This window comes from Scleropages formosus, chromosome 18 (assembly GCF_900964775.1).
Source record: "Scleropages formosus chromosome 18, fSclFor1.1, whole genome shotgun sequence".
Classification (NCBI taxonomy): domain Eukaryota; kingdom Metazoa; phylum Chordata; class Actinopteri; order Osteoglossiformes; family Osteoglossidae; genus Scleropages; species Scleropages formosus.
Window position 1 is genome coordinate 6,444,418 of NC_041823.1, and position 13,788 is coordinate 6,458,205.

Genomic DNA, 13,788 nt, shown 5'->3' on the forward strand with positions numbered 1-13,788 from the left:
GTACAGGTGGTCACCGATTTACGAAGGGGTTACGTTCCACAAAACCCATCATAAGTCAAAAAATCGTAAGTCGAAAATGCATTTAATACGCTTAATACACTCCTCTGCATGACGGGACCACCTGGACTAGCACCAGGGTTATAAATTCAGCACTATAACCCCTTTTCCTAAGGCTTTCAAAGTCCATCCTTTTAAAGTCTTTCATTAGTCGATTGGCCACACCTGGTGCTCGTCCCCTGGTGCGCCTGTCAATGTGGCAGATTGGACGTTGCCGGAATGGAGCCTGCCACCCCATCACGGGTAAAATTTGCAAATGTTTTCAAATCACAAGTCTCAGTTGTGGCCATGGGAAAAAAAACATGATTATTTTATCTTAAAGGCAGTCTATAGGTGTCATTAATGATCAAGGTACAGTCGCTCCAAAATACTAAAACATTCGAGATATGCCACAGCTTCATTATAATTCCAAGAAAAAAAAAGATTAATTAAATTGTTTTTTCAAGGAGGTAATAAAGTAATGGAAGTTATGCAAATGATATTGCAATAAATATTCATATGGCTGGAAATATAACCGCACAATTACAATGAATGATGTAATCTCAGACTATTGTGAGAATATAGATTACACCGGCTAGATGAAGGTTACTTCTGTGAATGCATCTTCATGGGGTGTACTTGACCGTGGTCTGTGGTTCCCGTGAATGAACTTCCTTCCGAAGGCCTGTGGAAGCGGTGCAGGAGAGCAGATGTTGGCGACGTGCTCATTAGCCACCCTGCTGCCGTTCATTGGCCGTCTGCCGCATTCTCCTTGGCAGTTGTCCAGCCATCCCGTCTTCTTCACGTTCCAAGATTCCACGCTGTGCATCCAATAATGTTTCTCAGCCATGTTTCAGTATTTTACCACTTGAGTCAATGAGGGCGAATTGAAAGGCCGGTGTCTGCAGTTTGTGCAGCTGGTGAAAAATCTTACATAGGTGCGTCTGGGAGAGTGCCTTAGGTGTGCGTTGTTTTTCTAAGAGCACGTGCACACTCCTTTTTTTAAGTAAAGAACGAACCATTTGCCCCCTTTTCAAATGGAAAAACGTTCAGAGGAAGTTTAGCATAGCATCCCTACAGCAGGATTCATCAGCAGATGAAAACATGTTCATTAAGTATTTTTTAATCTTCCACAGCTTGCATGGATGAACTCAATCGTGATAAATATGTTTCCGTGACAAAATATCAAGTATAGAAGAAGAGCTCTGATTCAAGTGCTCCAACAAGGAAAGCCGTGATGGGGGCGGGGCTTCTTCTGCAGGGGCGTGGCCAGCAGGGAGTGAACTGGTTTGGATTGGTCCCTGTAGATCCTGATCGAACTGGAGACGGCGTTGCTGGATGATGAGCCGCACTGGTACAAGCTGCAGACGCATGACATGTCCTCCATGCCGCTGCCCCGCCCCTCACCCTACCCGCCACGGAGGGCTCTGCTCGGAGGGAGCCCCACACGCCGGCTGCAGAGTAGGTTCCGCCCCGTCCACACAGTCACCACGGTGATACCCAACACTCAAATGCACTTCACACCCTTCCACGAGATGTCTTCGCGGGCTGTCATTACAGTTACCAACGCTGCCGTCATGGCACCATCACAACCGCCATGAAAACTGCCATCATCATTGCACCGTCACAGCACCATCACAGCCACCATCACAGGCACCAACACAGCCAATATGTGCACAAATTCCTGCTCGCCTGCCACGCACACACTTTTGTCACTAAGTCTAATGCTTCACAAAGGAATGGGGAACTGCTTTTCAGTTTAATGTGCTTCCTGCCTCTGTCACCCCCTTGTTTTCAAAGCCCAACGAAGTGTCCGTGCGCATTTCAAACTTACGGTCTGAAGACCCAACTCATGGTACACTGCATTATTAATGTAAAGATAAAAGGCCCCTTTTTTTTTTATTTTAGCCAAAAAAGTATAATGAATTTCTACACTCACCCAGACAGATCACTATAATCCACAAACATCACAGAAGATGACTTTCATGGATGTGGTATTTCAGGACGTGAGCCACATCTGATCTGGGTCAACAAGAAAACGGGAAACTGAGAAGACGCCGATAAAGCCAAGAATGTTCCCCATTTACAAATGCACACATACACAGTCTGAAACCGCTCATCTCAAGCAGGCTCGTGGCAAACTGGAGCCTAACCTGGTAACACAGGGTACAGGTCTGGAAGGGGAAGGGACACACCCAGGATGGGGTGCCAGTCCATCACAAGGTACCCCAAGCAGGACTCGAACCCCAGACCCACCGGAGAGCAGGACCCAGTCAAACCTGCTGTGCCACTGCACCCCCCTCATTTACAAAGAGAGGGAGGAAAATGTCACTTATTGGTTATGCAAAGTATTGTACACGCCGCCTTGTGCATTATTTCTCAGCCGGTGTGTTCAAGTCCGCTGATTTGGGAGGAACTTTTGCGATCCTTTTATAATTATTTGTCTGCGACAGGTAGTAATCCAAAGGAGTGTGTGGATGCCATTACAATAACCTGTTCATAATGCTTTGTCATATTTTTTAGTTTGCAAATTTAGGTATTTCTTTAAAAATATACACTACGATAATGTAAAGGGATATTCTTTTCATAAATCTCTTAGTTCTAGGTAAATATAGAATTACACCACAGGTTGCAGTTTTCAGTTTATGTATCCTTGTGATTAGTGTCAGGTGAGACATACCGATAAAGAAAATTATTAAGTATCATTTTCGGTGTTATTGATACAATTTTGAAAACGGAAAATCAATTCAAAGCAGAGGCAGGCAAGCAAGAGGACTGGGATATGAGGGTTCGTTGTCTGTCCTCCAGAAACAGACCTCATTCTCCTGAATAGAAAGGTTTCTAATTATTCCTGTTTGTAATGTTTAATATTAAAATTTTTTATAAGAGTTTTTATTTTAAAAATAATGTAATCCATTTTGCGATTACATTTCATCACCTTGTTCTATCTCACTGTTCTTGTATTTTGGTATGAGACCATTCATACCAAGTTGTAACGATGGACACTCATGGATGCCAATGTGTTTTATTCTCTTCTTTGTGTTTTATTTCCCTCACTCTGCCCTGACACTTCTCAGACAAAGACCCATATTTGTACAGTTCAGGTAATGTTGCGCATGCCTGCTGTGGTGTACACACCTGAGTGCGGTCTACTGCTGGACCCACCCCGCCCCCCCTTCCCCGCTTCTGCCCCGGCGCTGAACCTGTGCTCCCGAGTGCTCACCTGTGTTCTTACTTGTGTCCACGAGCAGCCAAATGGCTCTTTTCCTGCGGCCCCCCCTCCACGTGCTGAAACTTTCTGCTGCGGTCTTCAAACATACCACCGTCAGGCCCCGATGTCATAACATAGTCCCGTTGACCCTACAGCTCCAGTTTGGATTTGACTGATATTTATATCAGATTTATATTTTTATGATTCCGGTCTACCGTTCCTGCCATAACATGTACCGGCTGTGCTTAGTCCTTTTGGCATATGTACTGTACGTGTTACATTTTTACTTCTGGAATTAACTAATTATTTATTGTGTTCAGAATCCATGACTCGAGTCTGTGACTTTTGTTTTGTGAACTTGTAACAGTTCATTGCGGCTTATTGTGGAAAGTTCCGGATGCACACTGCCCATTATGGACATTTGGATGACAATGTCTGTTAATTTAATTGCAGTGAAGTATTTGTATATAGTAAGTATTGCTAAAGTATGTGTCTCTCCTGCTGGTGGTGAAAGAATATGATTTAATTAAAATAAATCAAGAATTATTATTTAATTTATATATTTTCTTTATATTTATCATTTTCAATCAAATAGAAGCGGAGCACTGATCAATAATAAGATGACCACGTTTTTTTAATTTTAGTCACTTTAAATATTTTAATGTTAATTTAGCACAAAGTAAGTAAAATACTAAAATGTCTTACAAAATATATGTTAAGAAAATTATTATAGCTATATCTGAGACTTTTACAGGATCTAACCGGAGGTGCGTCTGTATTAAGCTTTTCTTGATTGTGGCTTAGCGGTAAAAGTGACTTTGGAGCTACAGATTGACAGACTTCCGGTCCCAGTTTTGTTGATAAGCTGCAAAGCCAGTGTACAAGATAGGAATTTTTTAGTGCCTAAAAAAAAATCTTAAAATAAAATAAACGTTAAAAAAAAATGAACGGCACTTTTTCCGAATGTTTTCCTCTTTTTAGTTCCGTCAGCTGTGTGTCGAGGCAGCGTTTTGTCGATCATTTTTTCACGTTGACTGCTGCAGCCCCAGGAGATGGTTGGATCGGTTATTATGTGTTAGATGTCTGGAGGCGGCGCGCGTTTCTAACGCGTTTGACCCGGTCGCCGAACGAATACGTTACCCGTCGGCCGTCTGAGTGTTTGCCTCTGCCCCCCTTCGCTCCTCTCCACCTGTGGTCGTAGCTGTGGCGTCGGCCCCTTTCGCAGCCCCTGTCCGCCGAGCTCTCGTTCCGGCGGCTTCTGCCACCGCGTGGCCGGGCCGTTCGGGCAGCGGCTGACCCTCGGTGACCCCCCCACCTTCACAGACTTCACTAAACCACCCCCTCCCCCCTCTCTCTCCACCTAGGATCCCAGAGAATCAGTGACAGTGAAATCTCTGACTTCGACTGTGAGGACGGAATTGGAGTAGTATCAGGTAAAGCGACAGAAAGATCCCCATGTGTGCAGACAAACACTCAGACAAGCAAACATTCAGAGAAACACTGAGACAAGCACTCACCCCCCATGTTGCGCTCAGTTTGGCATCACCTCCACTTTTGTACCGAAGCGACACCTACATGTGCTGGTGTCACCTTCCATCCAAGCCCCGTACCATACATTTCTTTCTGTCTCTGTGTGAAACGCTGCATCTGTATTTCTTTAAAAGCAACTTTTCCAGGTGCCCAATGTCCCCCATTCCTTTTTGAACATAGGTGTCATATTTATTATGAAAACGGTGCTCTACATTACGAGGATTCTTACTGTCATTTTTTATTTCTCTTTATTTCTTCTAAACCAGTGCTTTGACCAAGGAATTCCAATATGGGGTGTAAAAAGGAAACAAAGACAAAGTAATACGAAGAAAAAAAAGAGAGGAATTTAAATATGTAATATAATATTATTTAAACAGAATAATTTGAACATATAAACATGATAATATTTTTTATTTCTACTTATTTTTTTTTCTAAAACAGCACTTTGACCGAGGAATTTCAATACGCGGTGTAAAAAGGAAGCAAAGACAAAATAATGCTAAGAAAAAAAAAAGAGAGGAATTTGAACGTGTAATATAATATTATTTAAACATAATAATTTGAATATATAATACATGATTATATTTTTTGTTTTTATTTTTATTTATTTTTTTCTAAAACAGCTCTTTGACCAAGGAATTTCAATACAGGCTGTAAAGAGAAAACAACGGCAAAAAAATATTAACAAAAAAGGTAGGAATTGGAATAGATAGTACAGTATAATATAATATTATATAAATAAAATAATTTGGTTATATAATGTATTTACAGTACTTCGCTACAGAGTACTTCGCATATGACCACAAGGTCCAGTGGAACCTTTTATTGAAGACGAGGGAGCCCTGGTAGAGGAGGGTGAAGAGGGTGAAGAGGGTGAAGAGGGAACCCCCCCCCCCCCCCACCATGCCCCTCACCCATCCCCCAGCACCGTCGCTCCTCGCTCTTCCTCCTCTCTCAGACTCATATCGATTCTGGCCTGTTCTCAAGCCTCCCGTTCTCCTCCCCGTTTTAAACTGCTGATACGATCCCTACAGTCGGGAGGAGATGATTAACATTCAGAGGAATTATAGATCCCTTTTCTCTCTGTCGCGTTTTTTTTTTTCCCCCCTAACCCGTCTATTTAAAAAAAGGGTCAGTGATGTGGCCCGACGGCCCGGGGGTCGGTGATCACGATGGCGTCGGCCGCAAAGATAGTCTTCGTGTTCTTGTTCACACACATGGAGAGCACATGCATGCATGCGAGCCTCCGAGGATCTGCCCCCCTCCTCCTGCGACCGTCTGCCGGACACGCGTGAAATGGCGATTCCGAGAAAATTAGGTGCCACCTTTAATCCCGTTGCTCAGGAGCACCTCGGCTTTCTTAAGCAACGTCAGCTGAGGAACTTCTCCTTTTAGTCAATACTGATGTGATTCTCCAAATTAATCCGTGTCTTGACTTTGAAACGGTGTCACACACCGACTCCTCGTTTTACATACGATCGAAGTCGGAATTCCCTGAGAAACAAACATTTTCAGGTTCCCTTATTTGATTGTGAATGCATTTCCTTCACTGATCTATTTTTTGTAATTCTTCTTCTGGCAGCGAAGCAAAATTGACCTCTATTTATTCATGTCGCTAAACAGAACAGGAATGCGGGACCGGATTAGTTCAGCTGGCTTCCGCAGTGTTAACAGCTTGTGTCCAGTGTTTGTGAGAGTCGGTGATCAGTAACAACATGAGGAATACTGCACAGCGTTTTTGATTGTCTTTTAAAATTGGTTTTAATTTTATTGCAGTATAAATTTAATATAAACATCCAAATTTATTTGTCACAGTTATATCTCAGATTTTCGCTGGACTTGGGCAAATGAATTAGCGTCCGTTTCATTACGTTTTTTCTGATCGTGACTTATGAAGTAAAGTCAACTTTAGAGTCACGAACAAACAGAGTTATGAACAAAACACATCACAGACAGCTTCCCGGTCCTGGTTGCGTTCATAAGTTCAGGAGCCAGTTTACAGACGCCGTACTGCAGGGCATGGTGGCCTTTTCTTCCACTTCTGTGAACTCAACTTCAAACCCTCCACAGCAATAATCATCACATGTTAAATGGAAGAAATCAAAGCTGACAAATTTCGTTGTAGGGAAGATTTCATATATTGATTTGACGGCTCTTCAGTATGATTTCACCGTTACAGCAGGTTGTCACATTAATTTAGTCAGTGTTAGAAGATGACTTTGTTGAAAGGCTTATTTCTTCCAGGGAGTGCCGTGAAAATGCCAGGCAAATGGAAAATTAACAATAAAAATACCAGAATTTGTAACTTTCCTTTTACTTCCCTCCTTTCCTTACACTTTTCTTAACTTTGTTTCGTGCTCTCTAATCCTGATTTTGATGCCCTGTTAATCTAAGCCTTTTAAAGTGCTATACAGTCCACTGCATATCAATGGAAGTGAATAGCAGAAGGCACTGACCTTAACCACCGGCTCTGCCGTTGCAGAGTATTGGATAATGAACTCCTTCAGGTTCACTGGACCGACACATCCCGCAGGAAAAAGTCATTATTGAATCTAATTCTTGCTCGCCGCTTTTGAAAAACTGTTTTCCAGCTCTAAGAATGCAGAAGTTTACCCTGGCGATGGCGGCTCGATCTGTGGGGATGCGTGACACCCAGCCGCGTGTTCTTTTTCCCCCCCAAACAGACCACAGATACAACGGCAGGAATCTGCAGAGCTCGACGCTCTCCGTCCCGGAGCAGGTGATGTCGTCCAACCACTGCTCGCGGTCTGCGGACCTGAACCGCACACGGTCGCGCTCGCCCAGCGTCCCGCCTCCGCAGAGGTAGTGGCCCCGCCTCCTCTCACGGCTCCCTGTCACCTTCGGCATGATGTGGCCTGACGACCCCAGGGGTGTCGGGTGCATTTGATCCATTTCGCCAACAATGACCACCTCATAGAGAATGGCATACACATACACAGTATCGGGAAGTAAGAAATAGTAAGATAATAATAACAATAAATAATATCAATAACATGCTGAGTGTCCACTGCACTAAATGCCCAATCACCGGTATGACCATATAATGCCTCCATCTCTATATAACCTAACCCAGGCTCTGTAAAATTTAATGTCTTGCTTTAATGAACAGTACTTGCATCCTGCACACACACACACACACACACACACACACACACACACACACTCACACACTTACCTTACCCTCTGAAGCAGCTTGAGAGGGTCCTCAGTCCGGAGGTTTTCCGAGTCGGAAATAAGGGACAGACAGGATGAGGAAGTGCGAATGACCTGGTTCTGCTTCCGTCCCCTGTCCCACAGTCGGAGTTTGGACCACGGGAACCGCGTTTCACCATCGCAGTACCACACTGCCAGTAGAATGGATCGGCATCGCCTGTCAGAAGACCGCTACTCTCCCGACAGGTATGTAGCCCCCAGCTCCCCACCTGCATGGCTCCTGTTACCTGCAGCAAAGCTTCTGCCTAATGGATTATCTGCTATTTCCATATGTATATACCCACGTATATATGGAAATATGTGTTTACACTCTATATATTTAATTTATGCCTGCTGTTTATGTCTGGGCTTGATGATGCTAATAGTCGGTTGATGATGCTGATGCTCTTTTGATGATGCTGATGCTCTTTTGATGATGCCTGTCCTCTGTTGATGATGCTGATCTTGCCGGCAGTCTGCAGCACGCTAGTGGGACGACTGCTGATTTTTTTTTTTTTTGCTCTAAATGATTTGATGCTTGTTTTAATCTTATGAGATCAGGTTGATTTCCCAATCAGTATCTCTAGTTTCTAAGAAATGTCATTTGTGGTTCTTAAAAACATTTCGTAGAGCTGGTTTGGTGTCTCCGTCGCTGCGACACCACCGAAAACCAAATACTATAATCCATGTATCAATAGCTCTAAATGTCTTTTGGCTGGCCAAGCTGTTAGAGGTTACAAAGGAGTTTGTGGACCACGCATTCAAAACATACCGAAATGGCATCCCGTCCTAGGTGTCCCCCCCTCCAGCCTTGCGCTCTGTGTTGCCAGGTTAGGCTCCGGTTCACTGCAACCCCACTTGGGCCGAGCGCTTCTTGATGTTGGATGAATATTTATTTATTTATTTGCTTACTTCTACTTAACCAATTGGTCATTTATGTATGAATATGTATGTATGTATATGTGTATATACAGGTGGTCCTCGATTTACGATTGGGTATCGTTCCGTGAAACGTGTCATAAATCGAAAATATCGCAAGTCAAAAATGCATTTAATACACCTAACCCACTGAACATCTAGCATATGTGCGATGGCCATTACAGGCTTGCTGCCTTCATGCTGGGCAATTATCTTGAGTTTCTCCTTAAGAGTAATTGCCCTCCTTTTCCTCTTCCCACCAGTAGCAGGAGAGACAGATGGGCGTTTCTCTGACGTTATGGGTGCATAAAACACAACCATGTAACAGACTGGAGGATGCGGATTGCTGCCGCTGCCCAGCATCGCACATCGCTTGCCTGGGAAAACACACTCGCTGGCTGAAGCCGCTTGTCCCAAGCAGGGTCGCGGCAAACCAGGGCCTTACCCAGCACCACAGAACATGGGGCTGGAGTGGGAGGGAGCACAGCCAAAACAGGGTGCCAGCCCATTACGGGGCACCCCAAGCAGGATTCAAACCCCAGAGAACAGGACGCAGCCAAACCCACTGTGCCACTGTGCCCCACAGGAAAACATCAACATTCGAAGTATGGTTTCTACTGAAAGTCTTTCGCCAGCTCACCATCGTAAAGTCAAAAAAATCATAAGCCGAACCATCGTAAATCGGGGACCGCCTGTATATATTATAGCCAGTTACTACTGTATGTACTATATTATGAGTTAGTGCTATTTTTGTAATTACAAAGAAATGATGTGGCAACCCTAAGAGTGCTATCCAGACAACCACTCATGTTTGTAAAAATGACTATACACCAGCGTTGAAGTATAAGAATGAAAAATATTATTACTTGCATTGTAAGTCTGTTGTGGTTCAAAAATACACTGAAATGATGTGTGCTGTCATTTAAAGTACATGGTTTTACTTACTTATATTACTTTTATTTTACTTCTACTATCAGTCCCTCTGCCTCACTGCATTATGGCAGTAGACCCAAATTATTTATTAAGTTCTTAATTAATTAGGTGCATAACAGGCTCGTTTATCCAAGACAGCTGACAATTTTCAGTGCATAATGACATCTGTTTTTTTCTGTAGCAGTTGAGGGTAGGTACCTACTCAAGGGTACAACAGTAGTAACAGGGGTTTGGAGTTGAACCAGCAACCTACCTACAGGTTGCAAGGCCATGTCCTTTAGTACACAACCTGGTGACCTGCAGTGTTTCACTAATGGCGCCACACATTACTAATGATGTGTCCACATCACTGGACACCCCTGAGCCCAGGTCCCTGTTCTCCTTATTCCCTCCGTTTCAGCTCTGCTTCACGTTTCAAAAAGTGCAGCCTAAATCTGAGTCATAAGTAGGAAATGCACTTATCTAAATTGCATGTTCACTAGACTGCATTTCAGTATTTAATTAAATAAATTCCTTCAGTATTTATTGAAAACAGTAGGAAATTAAACTGGAATTGAATAATGGACTGTTTGGAATGCCTTTCAATGCAATAAGAGCGTGCCAGTTTTCTTCTGGATGATGGAAGCTCCCGTCGCCTGCGCTCCTGAAAGAGGGGGATGTCGGGGTCCACGTGCCAATCTCAAAACGTCTCTTCATGTCACTTTTTTTACTAGAAACCCCGGCGGCCCCCTGAAAAGCACCACAAAAACCATCACCCCATTTCGGACGCTTTACTTGACCTTCGCAGGGAATCTCATGGCGTTTGTCCAAATAAGGGTCACACCTTTCTTATGAATGAGTATCATCTTCTAGAGCGGAACCCATATCTCATCACCGCACTCGATCATTCCGAGAACATCTTTGTGCTTGCTTTGCCGTGCCGCTGCAGCAAAGCATACGGTGTGTGCATGAAGTGAGGTATAAACAAGTAAAGGTGTAGGATGGTCAACCTTTCATGTCACAAAATCTCAGATAATATAATTTCTCCAGATTCTGGACTATTTGAAAGTAGATCATTATTAAGCTCTCTTCCCTACCTTAGTTTTTAAGATTCTCCATTGAGAGGTCATGTTCGCCCCTGTACTGAGATTCTTTTTCAAGACTTTTCTTCAAGCTCAGCATCCACTGAGAACCTCCCTACCATCTCATTGATCTGACACTTTCTTCAGACTTCTGAGCATCACTATCCCCCATCTCCTCTCTCACAATGCCTCCCAGCTCCTGTAGACTCTTCTTCTGACAGTCCTTCTCTCACCACTCATCATGTCTGCTCTCTCCATGTGATTGCAGCCTTTACCTCACCCTACCTTGGTCCAGACACAACAAGCCCGCAGACCACCATCAGAGGGAGCTCAGGTAGAGCAGTTCTTCCCCAAGTTTGATGTGCTGGAGTGGGCGTGCATGTCTGTCCCTTCCATCCTTTGAGGGCCATGAGGTTGTGGGTGAGCTTCTCAAAGTGGTGGTCCACTGCTGTGGGAAATCCTTGCACCTCAATGGGGTGCTGTGCTGGGTTATTACGCTGGTGTACCGCACTGGTGTTCTGCACTGTTTGGTTCAGGACCTGGCCAGTAACGTTTAACATGCCACATGGTGGGAGCACTTCCATGTGAGAATGGATAGGTAAAGGAGAACACACGTCCCAGTGGTCTATAACAGGGTCAGGAAATTTCGTTCCATTTCAGCGGTTAAGGGATCGACTGAGTTAAATCAGTTCCCAGGCTGGCAAACTGGCCCTTCTCTCCAATTTCTATGATTTCTGACTGCATATCTGAGTCCACCAGGATCAGATCTTAGAACCACTGCTCTACCAATGCTTTGTCCTTCAGGACTTCAGATCCAGAAGTGCTATTGCTGCCAATCCAGCACAGAACACAGCATGCTGTGGAGATATATATCCCTCCCCCAGAGGTCAAATATATACATGCTCTCATTTCCGACATCCGCTTCTAGAACTTAACAGGTAAGCTGTACTGAGAGGCAGCTGCCGCGTGCTTTGGCTGCAGCTGTGAAGGCTCATGGGAAATCTCGCACATGGAAATAGGAACTCACATTTCATTCATATTTTATCAAGGTCATCCTTTCTCCACGCTTCCTCTGCATAAAAATTACAGGGCCGCCTTCTCACACGAAAGACCCGGAATGGAAAGAGTCGAGCTGCCGACCTTTGCACACCCTTAACTGGTTCAACAGTTACTCTGTGTTTGTGCGTATCGGCGTTTTTCAGTAATGTACCTCTAGAGCGTTAGAATCAGGACACACACTTTCCGAGGCCAAAAATGGAGAACGCCAGAAACCCATACGTCAAAGTGCTCTACTTACACCTGGCAAGCAGCATTACTTTTTTAAGAACAAAAACTGAATAATTAAGTAATTAAACAGGAATATTTTTACCTGCATTTCAGCAGCTTTTGAACACAGGTTTCCACCACATAACTTTACATGGAACTGTGGCTTCTTTGGGTGAAAGGTTGTCTAGCAGAAGCTCTTGCGCTCCCTTTTTTCTGACCTGTTTTGTGTGATATACACTGGCTGCTTGTGTTATGGAAGCCGAGTTATGGATTTTCGAAGATAATATTTTTCCAATATCTTTAATTACAGTCATGCGCCGTTAAACGACGTTTCGCTTAACGACTGATCGCGTATATGACTGTGGTCCCATAAGGTTATAATGGAGCTGAAAAATTCTTATCGGCTAGCGACGTCGTAGCCCTCGTAACATCATATCGCTGCGTTTTATTTGTTTGTGGTGGTGCTGCTGTAAAATCTGCTGCGCTGCCAGTCGTATAAATGTATAGCACATACAATTATACAGTACATAATACTTGTTAATGATGATAAACGCCTATGTTACTGATTTATGTATTTATTATACTGTACTTTTTATCATTATTTTAGTGTACTCTTTCTACTTATAAAAAAAGTTTACTGTAAAACGGTATGCTGTGTTATGCCGGCAGCAGCATCATAAATCTTGTGTTTACCGCGTCTCGACTGCATCGAGGCTATACCATCTAGGTTCGTTTAAGTACGCTCTATGATGTTCGCACAACGATGAATTCGCTTAACGGCGGGGTTACGTTCTGAGAAATGCGTCGTTAAGCGATTTCGTCGTTTACGCATGTCTGTATTTTCGACTGTATAGTTTTCGCTTACCAATTACCAATGTTTAAGAGCGAACGAGACCTGCGCTCAGCCGCCGAGCCAATAGATGGCGGTAAAGCACGCTCAGACATAATAGGAGCGTGGATCTGCCTTTATTCACTTTGCTTCTGCAGCGTTGAAAGCTTGACTGGTGTTTGCGATTGTTGGCATTCGATAGCAAGATTACAAAAGTTTTTATTTTTGTTTATGCGATCAGTCAGTCAGCAGTCAGCACTGAATAGGAGGCAGCATATATATATGCTTTTAGTCATTTTTAATCTGAATTAATTGAATAAAACTCGTACGAAGTTTTAAAAAATTTATTATACCTATGTGTGAGAGAAAACATAACACGTAAAGAAACTGAGTTGTAACCTGTGAATAATTTATAGACGCTAACCTATAAATGAAGTATTTTCAATTGTGTTTGTTAGCTGAGGAGCCAGCGTGTGTGTGTGTGTATATATATATATGTACATATATATATTTTATTCAGTAAAATATGATTTACTCTTGTTATGAGTGCCATTATTGTCAAAGTTACGGTTCAGGGTTTTGATGAACCCACACAGCCCAACACGTCAACTTCCCCGCACGCTTTTTTTGTTTATTTACCGTTTTATTTGCCTGTGAAGGTCACGTATTTGGTGTCTTTTTGGCAGAAGAAACAATCTCGTGTACCCGATCAGTCGAGAAGAGGCAGTCAGGTTGCTGCGCTCCGCTAAGATGTCCCGCGCGTATTCCGTGGGCACGAGCTTTGACCTCGA

General features: G+C 43.5%; 1 protein-coding gene across 3 annotated transcripts in view; it reads left to right on the top strand.

The window, feature by feature from the left end:
- Positions 1-13,788, top strand: part of rims2a (regulating synaptic membrane exocytosis 2a) — a 182,905-nt gene that overhangs the window by 106,101 nt on the left and 63,016 nt on the right. For 2 of the 3 annotated variants that reach the window (XM_018763027.2, XM_018763028.2), the window contains exons 15-18: positions 1,344-1,497; positions 4,612-4,680; positions 7,462-7,600; positions 8,096-8,197. In XM_018763027.2, coding sequence (XP_018618543.2) covers positions 1,344-1,497; positions 4,612-4,680; positions 7,462-7,600; positions 8,096-8,197 — 464 coding nt within the window. Of the gene's footprint in view, positions 1-1,343; positions 1,498-4,611; positions 4,681-7,461; positions 7,601-8,095; positions 8,198-11,170; positions 11,237-13,788 lie in introns of all 3 variants that reach the window. The other variant, XM_029259821.1, reaches the window with a different exon arrangement.